Source organism: Malaclemys terrapin, chromosome 1, assembly GCF_027887155.1.
Source record: "Malaclemys terrapin pileata isolate rMalTer1 chromosome 1, rMalTer1.hap1, whole genome shotgun sequence".
NCBI classification, from domain to species: Eukaryota; Metazoa; Chordata; order Testudines; family Emydidae; genus Malaclemys; species Malaclemys terrapin.
In genome coordinates, this window is record NC_071505.1 from 336,969,971 (window position 1) to 336,991,277 (window position 21,307).

The window sequence follows — 21,307 nt, forward strand, 5'->3', positions numbered from 1 at the left end:
GTGAGGCCTCATCTGGAGTATTTTGTCCAGTTTTGGGCCCCACGCTACAAGAAGGATGTAGAAAAATTGGAAAGAGTCCAGTGGAGGGCAACAAAAATGATTAGGGGGCTGGAACATATGACTTATGAGGAGAGGCAGAGGGAACTGGGATTGTTTAGTCTGCAGACGAGAAGTCTGAGGGGGGAATTGATAGCTGCTTTCAGCTACCTGAAAGGGGGTTCCAAAGAGGATGGATCTAGACTGTTCTCAGTGGTAGCAGATGACAGAACAAGAAGTAATGATCTCAAGTTGCAGTGGGGGAGGTTTAGGTTGGATATTAGGAAAAACTTTTTCACTAGGAGGATGGTGAAGCACTGAAATGGGTTACCTAGGGAAGTGTTGGAATCTCCTTCCTTAGAGGTTTTTAAGGTCAGGTTTGACAAAGCCCTGGCTGGGATGATTTAGTTGGGGATTGGTCCTGTTTTGAGCAGGGGGTTGGACTAGATGACCTCCTGAGGTCCCTTCCAACCCTGATATTCTATGATTCTATGATCCTACTGTGCTAAGGGCCATAGAAACCTATACAGACATAGTCCCTGTCCTGAAGGCCTTACAGTCTCAGAAGACAAGCAAAATGTTAAGTGGAGGGGGAGACAAGCTGGGGGAGGTAATATCTTTCATTGGACCAACTTCTGTTGGTGAGAGAGACAAGCTTTCGAGCCACACACTGCTCTTCTTCAGGTTTGGGATTGTGGACACACGCACGCACTTTGTGTTTATTTTTGTTTTATCATTGCATCAATAAATATCAGTATACCCTGACTGCTGCTCAGCCTAGCTATCTAAACACTGGCTGTTAAACACTGTTTTAAGCTAATGTTCCCACTACTTGTGGTAGGGCTCGTGTCACCTCCTAATCAGCCAGTTTTCAAAAGTAGTTCCCCAGTCAGGTTGAATGTGATGGGGTGTGCAACCACAACCCACCTCTGGCATTCAGTTATGGTAATCGTTTGTTAGCACATGCTAATTACTGGTGCATAAGTGGTTGGAATAAAATAAGCCGGGAAGAAGGCCTATGGATACAGCTGCCTGGTGACTCCCATCTCCCTTGGCAGTCCTTTATAGATGATTGCCAAAGAAATCATCGGGACCTACACCATGATCTGTAAAGAGCAATGGTGCCATTGATTGATTGACTCTCACATCTCACAACTACGCCTTTTGTAGATGTCTTGCTACCAATTCAAATCTAGTCTCTCCAAAACAGGGCTGCTCATCTTTCCTCCTAATCCCTCTCCACTTCCTTCTCTCTCTGGCATCACTAAGAACTCTGCTACTGTCCCTTGTCTCCCAAGCTGCTAATGCCATCTCAGACTTCCCAACGCTCCTTCACCCACACCCAGTTCCCTCACTAAGCCTTGTTTACTACTACTTCTTTAAAATCAGTGTGTTCTTTCATCTCTCTCTCTCTCTCTCCGCCACTACAACACTTATCCATGAGTTGGGCATCTCTCACCTTGATTACGAGAACCATATCTCTAATTTTCCTGTCTCACCTCTTCCCCCACCGCACTCTTCTATTCTGTCAATAACAGTACTTTTAATATTAGCACTGTTCCTTTTCAATTATTCCAAGCATGTGTCATATCCTTGAATCCACTCTTTAGCTTTCCTTTAGTCCTACATCATATTCAGACTTCTTGTCCTCCAAGAACATTCATAATCTTGTTTTGTGCATGTGTGTCCGAGTTTGTCTTATGGCATAGCATTTTAATATGTTCCTATCAGATCTGTGGTCCATCTAGCCCAGTATGCTGTCCCAGGCAGTAGCCAATATCCGATGCTTCAGAGCAAGGTGCTGGCATTCCTGTAATGGACAATTGTCCAGTAACCTGCCCATAGGGAAACTTCTTTCTAACATCCCATGGGTAAATAGTTGCTTTGAGCCCCCCAAGTGTTAGGGATTATATCCCTTCCAAAATATACTCTATATCAGTGGTTCCCTACTTTTTTGTGGCCAGTAGCACATTCATGTTTTCAGAAGAGTGTGGCGGGCGCCAACAATTTTTCAAGGCTTATTTTGTATTTGTACATTAAATGATACAAAAAAAATCATATTTAATATTACATAATATATGAATCCAGAGAGAAGCCGCGAGGACAGAGAACACTGGCGCCCGCATCCCCGGAGTACTCTGTCCCCAGCAGGTGCAGGGACCCGGCTTCTCTCCCCCACTGGGCCCTAGGTGGGCCCCGCGCCTGCCAGGGACCAAGAACACCGGTGCCTGCAGCCCCGGAGTTCTCTGTCCCCGTCAGGCGCGGGGCCGCGGCTTCTCTCCCCTGCTGGACACTAGGCGGGTGCACATAAATGCCCCAGCAGGCACCGCATTGGGGATCACTGCTCTATATAATATAGCTGTGGATGTAAGAAAGCTGGGTTCAAGAAATTGAGTCTTGAATGATGAAAAGGGTCTCCTTTATAAAAGGAAGTTGAAATTAGCAGCAGGATGGGAAGGTCCCTGTGAAGTTGAATGAAAAATGCTATAATTAACTTGCAGCTTATTTTCCCTTTCTCCCACTAACACAGGTGGTGGCAGAGGCAAAGACATGTCTAATATCACAGGTCACCGGGGAAAAGACATTTCCACCATCCTAGAGGAAGAAAGGAAAGAAAATAAGCGGCCACAAAGGGCCGTTGCAGCACGTCGCAAGAAACGACGGCGACTGAACGACCTCGATAGTGATAGTAACCTGGATGAGGAAGAGAGTGAGGATGAGTTCAGGATCAGCGATGGGTAGGTAGCTGTTAAACTACTAGTTTTGGCTTATTAACCATTACAGGTTTCTGTGAACTTACGATGCCACTGGGTTGTCTCTTTGTGGTTTGAAGCTGTAAGAGTGGGTTTTCTGTTAAGCCAGGTCTAGACTTAAAATTTTTATTAGTCTAACTCTTTCAGTTAGAGGTATGTGGGTTATTTATTTATTTATTTATTTTAACACAATAAAAGTAGTTACATTAGTGAAAGCCCTAGTGTGGACACATTTATATAGGTATAAAGGTGACTTATACCCATATAGTTGTGTTTCTTACTGTATGGGAATTGCAGTGCCAGTATAAGGCATCTTTCTGTTCTATCAATATAGAAAATCTAGTCACAACTCTCTAGTGTAGACAAGACCTCATAGATATCTTAGAATTATGAAGTACTGATAGACTGTAAGCTACCAGAGATGAAGCTTTAAGAAAGCTATAGAAATCAACTTTTGATTTTTAGCATACTACAGATTTGAGGTTCAGAAGCCAGCAGAACTAGATATGGAGATCAGGAAAAGGTAGCGTTTACCCTCTCAAGAACATGAAACCTAAAATGTTAAATACATATTAAGCAGTCTGATTAAAAATCCCTTCCCCTTCTAAATTGCTCAACTTTCACTCTCTTGGGATGCTGCCATTTCATTAGTTCGCCAGTCATCAGAATCCTCCAGAGCAGACAGACCTGAATTTCTAATGTTAAATATCCTTTCAGTCCTTTTTTATGCTTTCTAAAGACACACACAATGGTACAAGACCTCTTTTTCCCCCTCTTTGCTGAGAGTCCTTAAGGCTGATATTCTGTTCATTACCCCTCGTGTTGTGTTTTGGAACTATCTCTGTTTAAATCTCTTCAGCTCCATTTTCCACGTGATTGTGTTGAAGGTTTTTCAGTAGTTGAGCAAGATGTGCTGAAACTTTCCTTATTAGTGAATTCAGCCTGCAAAAATCTCACTGAATTAGCACTTCATTCATCTGTCACATTGAGTCCACGTATTTTCAACAATAATCTCTACTAATTACCTGTTGGATGTTAGATTAGAGTTTGCATTCAGATATGGGAGTTGGATGCCTATTACTGTTGCATAAGAACCTTTTTTTTCAGGTAGGCTGCTTAACTGTTAAAAAACTCAGCCAATTTATATGACAGTAGTACTGAAAGACCAGTAATATAAATCAATGAATTAAGTTTATCCATAAGTGCATCAGCTTCATGGATATGATTCTTTCAGCTCTCACAAGTGAATAGATTTGTATTTGGTCAGTGCTTGAATGAGAGATCTCAAGGGAACACCTACTGTAGGTGAAACATGAAACTGTTTCACAGATGGTGTTCTTCCTGAACTATTACTGAACCAGTATGACAGAAGGCACTGTAGGTGTGAGGGTGCCATATTTCATACAAGACACACAAACTGAAGTCCTGACCATTTGTGGGTACTTAAGGAATGTCTCATAAGAATAGTGGTGTTTATCCTGAAGTCCTGGGCCAATTAGAATTCAGCTTAAATAAAGCCACCTGCAATTTCAATTGGATTTGAATTTCAAACAGCATTTGAATTCACTTACTGTCCTAATCTACTGTGTAATGTTATATTCTGTAAAGGCACCTTCAGGTATGCAGCAGGTGTTTAATTTCAGTGTTGGGTATGTTGATCTCAGCATAAAGATTTGGTGCCTCACATTAGTTTTGAGAATATTCATTCGTTTTTGTGAAATGCTCTTAGGCGCTCCAGACAAAAAAAGATGTAGATGTTATTGAAATAATACATTTCTATATTTATTATAAGCTATAATAAATATATCTAACTCTTATATGTTACAGTATTTTAGTCCATTTGTTTCAAGTATCTCTCTTTTGGCTGTAACTTTTTTTTTTTATTTAAACAGATCTCAGGACGAGTTTGTTGTATCAGAGGAAAATCCAGATGAAAGTGAAGATGATCAGCTGTCAAACGAAGACAGCGATACAGAGTTCTGTGCCCGTAGACCCAGGCGACACCACTCCAGGCCAATGAGACAAAGCAGGCGGTTACGAAGAAAAACAGTAAAGAAAAAATATTCAGAGGATGATGAAGAGGAAGACTCTGAGGACAATTTAAGTAGGGAGTCTGGTAAGCTTAACTTTTTCAGAATTAGCTGTTGTGTGTCAGAGAAGAGGGCCCAAGCAAAAGGACAGGGGGCTTACAAACTCCTGAGTTCTAATCTTGACCTGGACATGGACTTGGCTATATGAATTCAGTCAAGTCATATGTCATCTGTGCTTCTAAGGTTCTAGCTGTAAAAATAGGGCTAATGCTTTTGCAATAGAGGTATTGTGATAGTTAATTGGATGTCTCTGTGAGTTACTTTGAAAATGAAAAGTGCCATGCGAGTACTGTTTTTTTTTTTTTTTTTAATAATTGTGTTCCCTATTTAAGGTTTTCACTTGGTCTGAATGTTCTGTTCAAAATACACAAAAGGAAATTAGTGTTGAGTGCTAGGTTCTTTGGGTCACATTCATTTTTAAATGTGTGTTGAATTTATGAGGGCAAAACAGGCAATTGTATGCAGAATTTGCAGATTCCTAATGTTTCATTTCCAGTTGCATCTCTATTTGCGTATTTTGTGTGTGCACAATATTTTTTTAAACTTAGCAGGAAAAGTAGTTCAAGGAACTATTTAATTGTGTCTACTCAGAGATCTGCTGATGCCTCATGGAAAACTTTGAAAAGCCTATTGCTTAGAGAAACTCAATCCCTGATTTTTAGTAGGGAAGAATAATTTCCTCAACTGCGGGAATTCTTGTACTATGATCTATGTTAGACAAGAGGACAAAGTTAAATTACAATAGTGATTCCTTAAGACTTTATAATCTATGAATCTATGGTTTTGATATTTCTCTTTTGAACTTTAATTACTAGGGACACTTGCATGACAACAGCATCTTTGTTCCTTGCCTTATACTGCCCGTTCCCCAATCAAAATCCATCCTCTGTCTGAAATACAATTGACTGTATGAAAATGATTCCTACTCAGAGGAATAAGCAATGGAAGCAGATGAACTAAGGGGAGAAGATATTTTTTTCTTACGTGTATTTGTCCTTACTAATCAAGAAGAAATAAATCAGAAAATAAGTAAATTTTGTCTCTTAATAATGTATTCTCATAGCATTCCATGAGGAGTTAGCACTTTTTAGGAAGAGCTTTCTCGGGAGCGTCACTTACTTTGTAGGACTGGGCCCAAAACTACCTAATGCCATTGGGAGTTGAAGGCACCCAGCACCTTGCAGGATTAGTTCATTGAATTTCCACTCTTGTATCCATCTTTCTGAAGTCAGCTGAGCTGCAGACTGAAATGGGTTATCATGGAAGGGCTGGTCTCCAGTGTGAGGTTTTTATGTATGGGTAAATTATAAGAAAGGTGTATGAGCTTAAAATAATGGTTCTGTAAGCTGTCTTCCTTTTCTGCATGCCACTAAGAGACCAACAATGAGTGTAAGAAAGAAATGGCTAGAGTCTGAACACACACAGAGATTCATAGTGGAAATGGTGGCAGTCTGTGATTAATGAAAATATGCGAGCAACTGATGCAGAAGCTAAAGGATCTGAAGTTATTACTAAGCTGCACCTTAATGCAGCTAAACACTTGGGAGCAGTTCGTATTCAGTTCCTAGTGGACATGTGTCCATCACAAAAAAAATACCCCCTAATATATGCACTAATGCTCTTGTTGACAGCTGGCAGAGAGGCCAAAGGCTCTGTGTGCCTGGAAGCTGAACTCCCTTCTTATCTCTGTGTAACCCCTTTGGGGTTTAGAGAGTATGGCCCTTTAAATCTTTTTCCTGAGGGGGAGAGTAAGAAAAAAGGAGGGAAACTCCAGGGGGCTGTGCTGGAGCTCCAGGGGGAGGCAGCCTGCAGGCCCTGGAAAAGTGAAGCAGCAGAGAACCTGCCTGAGGCCTGGGAAGGACAGGGCTGATTGGGGACCCCCCAGGACAGGAGCCAGGAGGACTCGCCCGAGAAGGACAGGCCGGAGCTGCAGGTGTTGGAGCCCCTCCTAATGCCAAAATTAATTCTTCTCTTGTCCGCTTCTCATCCACCATCAGAGCTTGCAATTTCTGCGCTAAAGAATCCACCTCAAGTGACAGGCACACTAGGAGGGGACTGCTCTTCCCCCAGAATTGTCCAGGGAATACCTTCTACTTGCACCTCTTTGGGCACTTTATCAAGATCTGTTTCCTTGGAGTGAGTACATAGTGCTACCATGCCCTTCACTTTGCGGTTGTAAATACGGGTGCGGACCTTTACACTCCCCAGTATTTCAGCTGCATCTAAGCTCTCCTCAATTTCATTTGGTTCCATCTCATCTGGGAACCCCGCCACCAGCACAGCTTTGGTTACTAGGATTCGTGCCCCTCGGCACAGGTCTTCTAATAATCCTCTCTCCATTATTTATTTATTTATTTTTTTAACTGAGATGAAAGTCACTCAGGCGTTTCTTTGCTCTGTGAAGAGGAGCCCAGGGTGCACAACATAGGGGGGGGGGTGTGTGTGTACTGCAAAGTCCCCGTACGGGCCACCAAGTGTAACTTTAGCGCCCTCGTGGCCAAGATGGGGTCTGCTCTGCAGGCAGCTCTGGCCAAGAGAAGGCGTGTGCAGGAATGCAGCAGGAGAAATCCCTTCCACCCCAGGGCACCTGTTCCAACCCCCCCAGAGTGAACACACACACCCACAGGAAAAGTACAGTGAATATAACAAGGGAAATATTTATTTACAGAGGGCCGAGAGGAGAAAAACAACAAGGGGAAATATAGTGGGAGCAGTAAGACAGGGCTGCATCCAAGCCAAGGCCCCACAGGCCCATGGAAGCACTGTCTGGAAGGGCAGACACCGAGCAATGTGTCTGCACACAGAGTTCAGGAGTCCTGAGCAAAGTTCCAGTCCAATGGTGAGTCTTGGGTGCTCCTGGTCGTCTTCAGCGCCAGTGAACCTTCCCCCAACAAACCCCTCCAGTGCCCTCTTCTGCCGCTCTCTGCAAAGCCACCCATAGCGACCACCTCCCCACTTAACTAGCTACAGCCTCCCTCCTTATTCCCCATGCAGAGTCACAAGCCCCAGTACTCACAGCCCCATGCAGCTCTGGGCAGCAGTGATACTGGGTCCAGCTCCGGCCTGTCCTTCTCAGGCAAGTCCTCCTGGCTCCTGTCCTGGGGTGTCTCCAATCAGCCCGGTCCTTCCCAGGCTTCAGGGAGGTTCTCTGCTGCTTCACTTTTCTAGGGCCTGCAGGATGCCTCTCCCTCCCACTGGAGCTCCAGCGCTGCCCCCTGGAGTTTCCCTCCTTTTTTCTTACTCTCCCCCTCCCCCTTAGGAAAAAGATTTAAAGGGCCATGATCTCTAAACCCCAAAGGGGTTACATCTGGAAGTGATCCCTCCACGGCAGCTTGATGTTGGAGAAGCTTGCACTGTTGATGCCCAGTACTCATCTGTTTTGTGGACAAATAAAGAACCTCAGTCTTTGAGGTTTTCAGTCCTGTTCCTTTCCACAAGGCAGTGTGTGTATCTCTCTCTCTCCACACACACACCCCCAACCCTCCCTCCCCGCAAAGGGTGATGGCCCTAACTATATGTTCCTTTCCATTACCCCCACAAGCTCCCTTTCCGGAGAGCCTGCCTCGCCTTACGTTGGGTCTAAAGAAATAACAAACATGGAGGGTTGCTTTATTTTTTTTTTTCTTCTCCAGATTTCTGAGGTTTCTCATTGAGCTCTCTTGTTGACTTGCTCTCACCTTTTCCTTAATGTTTTAGTCTGTTTTAGTCTGAGTCATTTCAGTTAATAACATGATAGGGCAGCTCATGATGCGAATGAAAAGGCAGCATTAACACTGTGGAATAATGTTTTTGACATGGTTTAAAGAAAAAGTAGCTAAACATGATCCAGCTACCACAGTTATTTTCAGCTGTTGGAAAAAGTGGCTGACAAGCTAGACCAGTGGTCCCCAACCTTTTCTGTAGGGCGGGCGCCAGACGACTACCCGCCGAGGACCATGGCCGCCAGACAAGCAGCCACCGAAATGCCGCTGTGAAGCAGCAACGTCAAGAGGCATCGCCACCGAAATGCCGCCGTGAAGCAGCGTCATCAAGAGGCGTCGCATTTCGCCAGTAGCACTTCTTGACATTGCCGCTACTTGGCAGCATTTCGGCGGCTGCTTTTCCGGTGGGCACACAGGGATACCCCGGCGGGCGCCATGGTGGGGACCCCTGAGCTAGACCCTAACAAGGTACTAATTCTGCAGAAGACGGGTGAACCGAGAACTAGGAATGACGGTGGGTCACTTGTTATAAACGCTCTCATCTGGTACTCTGACCAAACGTGTAGCTGCAGCTTTGAAACCTATAGGACTGATCTCCTTGTTGCTGACTTGAGAACAATTAATCTGTACTTTCCTACCATCAGTAGTATAGTCAAGGGTAAACTCAGGTACACAGAGTTTAGCCACTTCTTGTTTGGGGAATTGAGTTTACCCACTTCATTTTTGACCACTGCCTACAGTTCACTGTTATTCTGTCAATATCTTTCATGCACGTTGTCTAAAAATCCTTGAATATAATAAAATTAGAGTTAAATAAAAAACAGGGGGGACAGGTATTTTCCAGTGGAGATTGAAATGAGAGTGTATCATAAATTCAGATTCAAGCAGGTTGTTCCAGTTGGCAGGAGCTGTAGAGGAGAAGTGTGTTTCACATAAGTAGGGGTATAGAAGGATAAAAAGGATTGTATAGAAGGATAAAAGGAAACCAGAGGAGTGGTGGGAGAGGTTTGTGAGAGTAATTGGACAAATCCATAGTGGAATTTGAAAACGGATGGCAATTTCAAGCTGGAAATGAATGGGGAGTCAGTGGAGTAGTATGAGCCTGGACCTGGACAAGATAACAACCTTCCCGTTAGAGGCGTAATGATTGAGGGTTTCCTGTGACTGAAGAGTGGTTGATTTTGTTTGCTCAAGGTTGCACTTTGTTCAAACAAACATATCTTTTGAAAATGTGCCAGTGGGTCTGTGCATTTTCATTTTAACAGAATAAAGCATATGGCTGTTTTCTTCTTTGCAGAAAGTGGTGATTACACAGATTACAGTGATGATGATTACCTGGAAACTAGGCGGAGAAGATCAAGGCGGAATCAGAAGAGACAAGTTAACTATAAGGAGGATTCAGAAAGCGATGGCTCACAGAAAAGTGTTCGATACGGAAAGGAGCTAAGACGACTTCATAAACGCAGGCTTCCCAGTTCAGACAGTGAAGGTAAAACAAGCACTCCACCATTTGCAGGAGCTGATGTGTGAGTGATAGTGCAAAGGGAGAAATACGGGGCATAAAGTAAACACAAGATTTGCATTTAGTGTGAGATACACAGAGAATTCTTTCCTGAGATCCTTGATATTTCCTAAAATCTAAATGTATCCTTGTGATGCAACCTATCAATTTCTATAACAAGGCATTACTACTGCTATTTGTCAAATTCCCTCCTTTCCCTTATCTTGACTTCCTGGTGTGAAATTACTCCACCTGGCAGGGAAATGTTGGGATTTCAAAGGAGGAAATGCAGTTATTGTAGAGGACAGGATTATTTGTTATGCTTCAGTTGTGGTCATTAAAGATCCCACAGCACTTTTGTAAGAGTAAGGGTGTTCACTCTGGTGTTCTGGTTGTATCCAAATTGGGTAATTTTGTTCTGTCCCCCTAAATATGCACTTGTCTTTATTACATTTTATCTGGTTGATTTCAGAGTAATTCTCTAATTTGTCAAGGTTGTTTCAAATTTTAATCCTGTCCTCCAAAGTGCTTGCAACCCCTCCTAGCTTGATGTCTTTCGCAAATTTAATAAACATGCTCTCAATTTAATTATTGCAGACATTTAATGAAAATATTGAATAATACCAGACCCAGGACTGACCCGTGGGACCCCATTAGATACATCCTCCCAGTTTGACAGTAAACCATTGATAACTACACATAGTCTTTCACCCACTTTTATAATGATTTCATCTAGACCACATTTCTCTCATTTGCTTATGAGAATGTCATGTGGGATTGTGGGACAAAGCCTTTCTAAAATCAAGATTATACCATGTTTTCTGCTTCCCTGTATCCATTAGGCCAGTAACCCTACCAATGAAGGAAATTAGGTTTGTTTGGCAAGATTGGTTCTTCTTTGAGTGCATGCTCATGTTAATTCCAGTTAGGTGTGTGCGCACCACGTGCACAGTAGCCAGGTTTTTCCCCTAGTGGTACCCATCGGGTCAGCTCAGGCACCCCCTGGAGTCGTGCCTCCATGGTGCCATATATAGGGCCCCGCCGCCAGTTCAGTTCCTTCTTACCACCTGTGACGGTTAGCCGGAATGCTCATTTGCTCTTGCTTTGACAAGCCTTCTCCCTAGTAGTCCTCAGACTGTCTTTCTGGGAATAGTTAAACCAGTTAGTTAGTAGCTGTAGTTAAGCAGTCATTATATAGCTAGATTCCAGTAGGGAGCAACCCCCACACTTCCTGCTTGAAGTGCCTGGGGGAATCGCATCAGAAGGACCATTGCAAGATCTGTAGAGGATTTCACTCAAGGACTCAAAAAGAAAGAGACCAAAGGTTGAAGATCCTTCTGATGGAGGCTGCCCTCCATCCCCACTCAGAGGAGACTTCGGCCGAACTGATACCTAGCACCTCAACATTGGTGCGCAGTGCTCTGGCGTCAATACGGGAAACTTTGGTACCGAAAAAGGACTTGGATAAAAACACTCAGCACCAACGGAGCTCACTACACAGGGGATCCACGCATGGCAGTGTGTTGCACCATTCCCAATCCCCGAAGCTCCTCAAGAAAAAGAAGCTGTACAGGGGTTGCTCACCTACACCGAGGCCGGGACAGAAGGACCCGCATTGGGCCACGTAAGCACGGCACTATCTAGCCCAGCGCCGTTGACTCCTGCCCCAACAAAGGGTTAATTGAGTCCGGCTCCCCAGGACTCCCCTTCCCGGGAGAGTTGCGGAGAGGCTTTGCAGCGGCCCTCCATGCCAGAGACCTTCAAGGCGGCAAGAGAGCTCATCACCTTCATGGCACTGCCTTCCCTGCCCAGGCAAGACAGGGCACCAAGCTCAAGGGCAATGGCACCCGCGAGACTGTGTGGTCCCAAGGTAAGCCAGCAATGGTACCTCATCAGTCACCATCACCCGGTCCCTGGTACCTTCTGGCAGGAGACCAGTAGGGGAACTGCTATGGTCACCAATCTCCCAGCACTGCTCCACGGCACCGGTGGGCACTGTTCTCCCATGGTCCTCCCAAAGTGAGTCCTTCCAATCAGATTGAGAGGTGGAATCCTTTGTGTCCAGGTGGAGCCAGCACAGATCGGAGTGCAGACACTGGAGGTTGGACAGGGAGAGACAGCAATTTCCCCCGATGCCGTGGCCTGTGCAATGGCAGTCTCCAACCCAATGGCCGTTTTGGATCCCCTGGGCGTTTCATCAAAGCAAGGGATCCTATTCCAGGTGGTCAGTGTTGGTGGCTTCAGAAACCCATGCACCTCCCCCATCTCCCTTGGTGCAGGACCAGCCGCCCCACACCGTACTGGTCACCGCACAGTCCAGGAGCAAGAGTCGGTCCCAGGTAAAATCTCATCTTTGTCATCACCAGACGAGGCAGTGGCTGGTACCTCCACGGCTCCTGCACTCGAGGACAGTAGGGTCCACCATCAGCTCCTGAAAAGTGACCCAGAACCTGGGGCTCTAGATTGAGGAGGTCTCTGAGTCATTGGACTCCATGGTCCATCTTGACCCCCTGAGGACCCTCCCAAGTTGCCCTGCTGCTCATTAAAATCATACAAGATATCACCAAAATGCTGCAGCAAACCCCCGCCTCCCTGCCCCTGGTGGCGAAAAGGACAGAGAGGAAGTATTTTTTTCCCTCTAAAGGGTTTGAACACTTTTATTCACACTTGCCACCGGACTCCTCAGTGGTGACGGTGGCAAAAGAATGAGAACGGCAAGGGCACCAAGGTCCCATCACCTAAAACCCGAGATGTGAAGAAGCTGGACCTCTTTGGGAGGAAAGTCTATTCTACCGGGGGGCTTCAGATGTCAAACCACCAGGTGATCCTTAGCAGATATAGCTTCAATTCCTGCAGGGCTATGTCAGAATTCACTGAACTTCTGCCAGAAGAATTGAGGGCAGAGTTTTCCACCTTGGTGGAGGAGGGCAGACTTGTGGCACGGGCTTCGCTACAGGCAGCCCTGGATGTTGCCAATTCAGACACTTGGACCATAGCTTCAGTGGTGGCCATCAGGAGGAGCTCCTGGTTGCAGGCATCAGAGCTCCTGTATGAGGTCCAACAGACCATCCAGGACCTCCTGTTTGAGGGCTCGACTGGGGTGACCAGATAGCAAGTGTGAAAAATCAGGACGGGCTGGGGGGTAATATTTAAAAAAAAAAAAAAAAAAAAAAGCCCCAAATATCAGGACTGTCCTTATAAAATCGGGACATCTGGTCACCCTAGGCTCGACCCTCTTCGCTGAGAAAACGGACTCACAGCTTCATAGCCTTAAGGACTCAGAGCCACTCTCAAGTCCCTGGGCCTCCATACTCCATCTACACAGTGGAGTCCTTTTAAGCCCCATCCCCTGCCTTGATTCTACCAACAGGCAGGAGTATTCTAGGAGGCGTAATAGAAACAACAGGAGGAAGCCGCCTCCTCCTTCATCAGCACTGGGCAGGTGAAACAGTCCTCCGGTTAAAAACAAGCCTTTTGAAGGTGCGCCCGAGGGCGATGCACCAGTTCAAACACTGGATCCAACTATCCCATCCTTTTTGTGCCAACTGTCTCACTTCGACCATGCTTGGGCCCGGATCACGTCAAATTGCTGGTGCTCCTGGGGGAATTCTGCGCCCTGCAGAGGGGCGCAGAATTCGTACCTTCTGCAGATTTCTTTGCTCCCCCATTTTTCTGCAGGGGAGCAAAGAAATCTGTGGGGAGACCACATGCCCTTTCCGCAGCAACCAGCAGCTGGGGAGCAACCAGCAGCAGAGAGCAGATCACCGCGGAGGGGAGGGGAAGGAGGGAGGTTGGGCAAGGAGGTGGGGCTGGGTGCCTGCTTGCATGGGAACACTCACTCTGTCCCTCTCGTTGCTGTTGCTGCATCCCAGGCTTGCAGGCATAGGGCTGTGTAAAGCAGGCTCTGTCCCTGAGGCAGAGCAGAAATGTAACAACTAAACAGGCAGGCTGCTAATGTTCCCATTGCTAGTTAATTGTTCCCATTCTTAGTTAATTAAGTTTCAGAGTAACAGCCGTGTTAGTCTGTATCCGCAAAAAGAAGAACAGGAGTACTTGTGGCACCTTAGAGACTAACAAATTTATTAGAGCATAAGCTTTCGTGGACTACAGCCCACTTCTTCGGATGCATATGCATCCGAAGAAGTGGGCTGTAGTCCACGAAAGCTTATGCTCTAATAAATTTGTTAGTCTCTAAGGTGCCACAAGTACTCCTGTTCTTCTTTTTAGTTAATTAAGTCTCCTTTACTTTGCCAGATGGGGTAAAGGAGCCTTGTTGTAAATGACAGTAACAGAATCCTCAGCTAATAAGGTCTGTCTCCTTTCTCACTTTTTTTCCTGTGCCAGAGGGGCACAATGGGGTTAGATTACAGCTCAGGATCTATTTTACTTATCCATTTAAAAAAATGCATGACAATGATTAGCAAAACTGGATGGTTTTCTTGTGTGAAAGTCTGAGCGATTTAAAGCATCATTCTACTTTACAGAACACCAAACAACAAAATAAAAGTAATGTAATTTACATGAAAATCCAGGATTATAACTGGAATGCAGAGTCTTGGTTACCAAGTATTTGTAATTTAATTTTCATGTCTTTAGGACATGCTGCATAGTTAGTGTGATTTTTTTTTTCTGTATGGTAGTTTAAATAAATTACCAAAATAATTGAAACTGATGTGATTATATTGCATTATTTTGACAAATAAAATTTGCAGAATTTTGGATTTTTTGGCGCAGAATTCTCCCAGGAGTAGCACGGTAGAACTGGGATATTCTCTCCAGTTCAGCTCCCGGTCCTTACCTTCGGCCTGTCGGTGGCACCTTGGGTGTTCACCAAATGCATGGCAGTCATGGCCACTTTCTTGCGGAAGTGCCAGGTGCAGGCGTTTCCAACTGGCGGATCAAGGGCTGCTCCAAAACACAAGTGGAAGCACACGTAAGCCTGATAAGAGCAACGTTCGGTGACCTTGGCCTTCTACTGAATGTGCAGAATTCGACCCTGTCCCCTGTTCAGAGGATAGAATTCATAGGGGCAGCGTTGGACTCAAGACAGGCGAGAGCATTTCTACTAGAGTCATGGTTTCACACCCTTTGCAACATCATACAAGATCTCAGACTATTCCTTACCACTACGGCAAGGAATTGCCTGAAGCTCCTCGGCCACATGGCTGCCTGCACTTATGTAGTGCAGCATGCCAGAGTGAGGCTCCAACCCTTTCAGGCATGGCTAGCCTAGGTGTATCGACCAAACGGGGACAGTCTAGACAAGTTCCCGACCAGTTCTCAAATCTCGCCTATGGTGGTTCAACCCGCAAGCTGTGTGCGCAGGAATTCCCTTCTCCAGACCTCAACCATCTCTTTCCTTGGTCACAGACACGTCAGCGATGGGGTGTGGAGTGCATCTGGGGGAGCTCAGGACTCAAGGCTTCTGGTCCCAAGTGTAGCTCTTACTTCACATCAGCGTCAGGGAGCTGATGGCAGTCTGTCTGGCATGCCAGACCTTCCAAGCTCACTTGGAGGGGAGATGTGTATCAGTCATGAAAGACAATACAACAGCGATGTTTTATATTAACAGATGGGGGGGAGCATGCTCATGTCCTTTGTGCCAGGAACAGTCCCTCAAACTATGGGACTTCTGCATAGCCCACTCAATACACTTGGAGGCACCTTATCTTCCCGGAGTTCAAAACGAGTTGGCAGACCATCTCAGCAGGTCCTTTCACAACCACGAGTCATCCATCCACCCGGACATCGTGAACACCATCTTCCAACAGTGGGGAATTCCCTAGATAGACCTGACACAAGACACAACAAGAAGTGTGTGCAGTTCTGCTCCTTCCTGAATCACAACCTAAGCTCAATCGTGGACACGTTCCTTCTTCCTTGGAAGGACCACCTCCTTTACGTGTTTCCACCCATTTCACTCGTTCACAAGGTGCTAATCCAGGTTTGGAGGGATGAAGCCTCGGTAATATTGATAGCTCCAGCCTGGCCCCATCAGCACTGGTATTTGTCTCTTCTAAAGCTCTCAGTGGAAACTCCGATCACTCTACTGCTGCTCCCGGACCTGATAACTGAGGACCACGGCCGTCTTCAGCACCCCAACCTCGAATCTCTCCACCTCACGGCTTGGAAGCCCTATGGCTAAACCCAATGGAGCTTGCTTGCTCTGATCCAGTTAGGAAAGTTCTCCTTGGCAGTAAGAAACCATCTACTAGGGCCACCTACCTAGCCAAATGGAAGAGAGTCACAATTTGGTCATCGCAGAAACACACGTCTTGTACGCACTCGACAATACCTTTTTTATCTTGGACTACCTTCTGCACCTGAAACAGCAAGGGCTTTCTATATCATGAATAAAAGTCCACTTGGCTGCCATTTCCGCCTTTCACCCAGGTGTGGCGGCTGGTCAGTCTTTGCCAACCCAATAGTTGGATTCAGAGTAGCAGCCGTGTTAGTCTGTATCCGCAAAAAGAACAGGAGTACTTGTGGCACCTTAGAGACTAACAAAGTTATTTGAGCATAAGCTTTCGTGGGCTACATCCCACTTCTTCGGATGCATAGAATGGAACATCACACATACAGAGAGCATGAACAGGTGGGAGTTGTCTTACCAACTCTGAGAGGCCAATTAAGTAAGAGAAGAAAAACTTTTGAAGTGATCATCAAGATAGCCCAGTACAGACAGGTTGATAAGAAGTGTGAGAGTATTTACATGGGGAAATAGATTCAATGTTTGTAATGGCTCAGCCATTCCCAGTCTTTATTCAAACCTAAATTTATTGTGTCTAATTTGCATATCAATTTGAGTTCAGCAGTTTCTTGTTGGAGTCTGTTTTTGAAGCTTTTCTATTGTAAAATAGCCACCCGCAGGTCTGTCATTGAATGACCAGACAGGTTAAAGTGTTCTCCCACTGGTTTTTGAGTATTATGATTCCTGATCTCAGATTTGTCCATTAATTCTTTTGCGTAGAGATTGTCCGGTTTGGCCAATGTACATGGCAGAGGGGCATGGCTGGCACATGATGGCATATATCACATTGGTAGATGTGCAGGTGAATGAGCCCCTGATGGTATGGCTGATGTGATTAGGTCCTATGATGATGTCACTTGAATAGATATGCGGACAGAGTTGGCATCGGGCTTTGTTGCAAGGATAGGTTCCTGGGTCAGTGTTTTTGTTCAGTGAAGTGTGGTTGCAGGTGAGTATTTGCTTCAGGTTGGGGGGTTGTCTGTAAGCGAGGACAGGTCTGTCTCCCAAGATCTGTGAGAGTGAGGGAATCATCTTTCAGGATAGGTTGTAGATCTTTGATGCGCTAGACAGGTTTTAGTTGGGGGCTGAACATGACAGCTAGTGGTATTCTGTTATTTTCTTTGTTGGGCCTGTCTTGTAGGAGGTGACTTCTGGGTACTCGTCTGGCTCTGTCAATCTGTTTTTTCACTTCAGCAGGTGGTATTGTAGTTTTAAGAATGCTTGATAGAGATCTTGTAGGTGCTTGTCTCTGTCTGAGGGATTGGAGCAAATTCAGTTGTATCTTACAGCTTGGCTGTAGACAATGGATCTTGTGGTGTGTCCTGGATGGAAGCTAGAGGCATGTAGGTAAGTATAGCGGTCGGTAGGTTTCCGGTATAGGGTGGTATTTATGTGACCATCGCTTATTAGCACAGTAGTGTCCAGGAAATGGACCGCTTGTGTGGATTGATCTAGGCTGAGGTTAATGGTGGGATGGAAATTATTGAAATCATGGTAGAATTCCTCAAGGGCTTCTTTTCCATGGGTCCAGATGATGAAGATGTCATCAATGTAGTGCAAGTAGAGTAGGGGCATTAGGGGACGAGAGCTAAGGAAACGTTGTTCTAAGTCAGCCATAAAAATGTTGGCATACTGTGGGGCCATGCGGGTACCCATAGCAGTGCTGCTGATTTGAAGGTATATATTGTCCCCAAATGTGAAATAGTTGTGGGTGAGGACAAAGTCACAAAGTTCAGCCACCAGATTAGCTGTGACATTATTGGGGATACTGTTCCTGATAGCTTGTAGTCCATCTTTGTGTGGAATATTGGTGTAGAGGGCCTCTACGTCCATAGTGGCCAGGATGGTGTTTTCTGGAAGATCACCGATGGATTGTAGTTTCCTCAGGAAATCAGTGGTGTCTCGAAGATAGCTGGGAGTGCTGGTAGCATAGGGCCTGAGGAGAGAGTCCACATAGCCAGACAATCCTGATGTTAGAGTGCCAATGCCTGAGATGATGGGGCGTCCAGGATTTCCAGGTTTATGGATCTTGGGTAGCAAATAGAATACCCCTGGTCGGGGTTCTAGGCATGTGTCTGTACAGATTTGTTTCTGTGCTCTGTCAGGGAGTTTTTTTAGCAGATGGTGTAGTTTCTTTAGATACTTGACAGGCTATACCTTCAAGTATGACAACCAATCCCGGCTTGGGACCTTAACCTTGTTCTTTCCAGACTAATGGGGCCCCCCTTTGAACCACTCACAATATGCTCTTTGCTCTTACGTATCATTGAAGGTAGTGTTTCTGTTGGCAATAACATCTACCAGGAGGGTATCCAAGCTTAAGGCCCTGATCTGACCTCTGACATCTGACCTCCTTACACAGTCTTCTATAAGGACAAGGTTCAGCTTTTGCTGCAACCAGCCTTCCTCCCGAAGGTCCATCTCCCAGTTTCATGTTAATCAGAACATTTTTCTTCTAGTCTTTTACCCTAAGCCACACTCAAACAGCCAGGAACAGAAACTTCACTCTTTGGATGTTGCTGGGCGTTCGCTTTCTATATCGAACAAAGCCATTTTGGAAATCTACCTAACTATTCGTCGCAGTAGCAGACAGAATGAAGGGGCTCCCAGTCTCTTCTCAAATAATTTTGTCATGGATTACATCATGTATCCTGACATGCTACAATCTGGCAAAAATACCTGCCCCCGCACTGACAGTGCACTCCACGAGGGGGTAAACAGGTGGCAAAATTTGCAGATACAAAACTACTCAAGATAGTTAAGTCCCAGGAAGACTGCGAAGAGCTACAAAAAATCTCACAAAACTGGGTGACTGGGCTACAAAATGGCAGATGAAATTCAATGTTGATAAAGGCAAAGTAATGCACATGGGAAAACATAATTCTAACTATACACACACAAATAATGGGGTCTAAATTAGCTGTTACCACCCAAGAAAGAGATCTTGGAGTAATTATTGATAGTTGACAGTTCTCTGAAAACATCCACTCAATGTGCAGCGGCCATCAAAAAAGCTAACAATGTTGGCAGTCATTAAGAAAGGGATAGATAATAAGACAGAAAATATTATATTGCCTCTATATAAATCCATGGTACACCAACATCTTGAATACTGTATGCAGATGTGGACTCCCCATCTCAAAAAAGATATATTGGAATCGGAAAAGGTTCAGAAAGAGGCAATAAAAATGGTTAGGGGTATGGAACGGCTTCCGTACGAGGAGAGATTAAGACTTGGACTTTTGAGCTTGGAAAAGAGACAACTAAGGGGGATATGATAGAGGTCTATAAAATCATGAGTGGTGTGGAGAAAGTAAAAACGAAGTGTTATTTACGCCTTCTCATAACACAAGATCTAGGGGTCACTAAATGAAATTAATAGGCAGTAGGCTTAAAACAAAAGGAAGTATTTTTTTTCACACAGTGCACAGTCAACCTGTGGAACAACTTGCCAGAGAATTTTGTGAAGGCCAAGACTATTAACAGGGTTCAAAAAAGAACTAGATAAATTCATGGAGGATAGGCCCACCAATGGCTATTAGCCAGGATGGGCGGGGATGGTGTGAATGGGAAGTTCGGAATGGACGACACGGAATGGATCACTTGATTACTTGTTCTGTTCATTCCCTGTGGGGCACCTGGCATTGGCCACTGTTGGAAGACAGGATTCTGGGCTAGATGGACCTTTGGTCTGACCCAGTATAGCTGTTCTTATGTTTCAAAGATCAGGCAGTGTTTGTCAAATTGGGAATCCATAATTAGAAGATATTTTGGCAAATATTGGCTGAAATTTGTAAAGTGCTGTAGGATCCTTCAGGATGAAAGGCGATTAACTGTATTATACAAGCTTATTGTCTTTTGCAAATTGATCCTTAATATGTAATTTGCATTCTCTTCCCCTAAATTGGATGTAGAGAGAACCTATCTGCCAAGAATCTCCTATATAATATAATAGCCTCACTGGGAACTTCAGTCCTTTGACTCCTAGACTTTTGGCTTACCAATGGTTAAATAATAGTATTTGTTCTATGAGATAATTTGCATAGTATTAAATTTGTTACTGGCTTTTTGTGCAGTAAAAACAGCACAGCGGTACCATTGGTATTTTTCCCAGGCATATCAAAGTACAGTGTGTAACAGTGTCACTGGAAATATAATTACCTGGAAGATTTATTGTGGAACTGTGTGAAAGATTGCTCAGAAACACCAGACACAACTTGCCTGTTGTAAACTTTCTGTGCAACAAACATACTTTTAGATGACCATGTACACACATTCTGGGTAGCTCAAAATGGCCCAATGAGTCAAACTGCTTGGTGTTTGATTTCCTGTCCCAGCCTCTTCTTTCCCAGACTATCAGGAGCTACAAGTGCTGAGGGGCTATAGAATACTCTCCCTATACATGGAAAAGACATTGCATTACAGGCGCCCTCCGGGTTACGCAAACCCAACTTACGCAAATACACACTTATGGAAAAAGTTCCGTAAGCTAGAAATAGTGTTGTGGGGTTGTTGTTCCCCCCCCCCCCATAATGGTCGGGTATACATTTCCGACTTACGCAAAATTCGAGTCACGCAAGGCGTTACGGAACGGAACGCTTGCGTAAGTCGGGGAGTGTCTGTATACAATAACAAACCCTCCAGCTGAAATTTAAGGCAATGTTGATGAGATTTGAAAGGAGTCCTATACAATTCTCTTTGGGAAGGCTGATGGCCATAATATAGGCTCTCGGTGTCTGGAAGAGTGTAAAGTGGGTGTTAAGGAATTAAGAATAAACTTTCTCTACAACACCCCTGAATGCATATTGTTACATAATTATCCATTATGTGGGATTACACCTTCCCCTCAAGTAGTCAGTGTCAGAAACAAGATACCAAGCAAGATGGACCACTAGCCTGATCTAGTATGGCAATTTCTATTTATTTTATTTTATGTGTGAGTACTCTAACAAAGTTTCAGAAGGCCTGGCTGGAAT

At 44.9% G+C, this 21,307-nt stretch overlaps 1 protein-coding gene across 4 annotated transcripts in view; it reads left to right on the forward strand.

Moving 5' to 3' along the window:
• Positions 1 to 21,307, forward strand: part of RSF1 (remodeling and spacing factor 1) — a 127,386-nt gene that overhangs the window by 91,912 nt on the left and 14,167 nt on the right. For all 4 annotated transcript variants that reach the window (XM_054015795.1, XM_054015792.1, XM_054015793.1 and 1 more), the window contains exons 13-15: positions 2,567 to 2,774; positions 4,682 to 4,905; positions 9,878 to 10,069. In XM_054015795.1, coding sequence (XP_053871770.1) covers positions 2,567 to 2,774; positions 4,682 to 4,905; positions 9,878 to 10,069 — 624 coding nt within the window. The remainder of the gene's footprint in view (positions 1 to 2,566; positions 2,775 to 4,681; positions 4,906 to 9,877; positions 10,070 to 21,307) is intronic.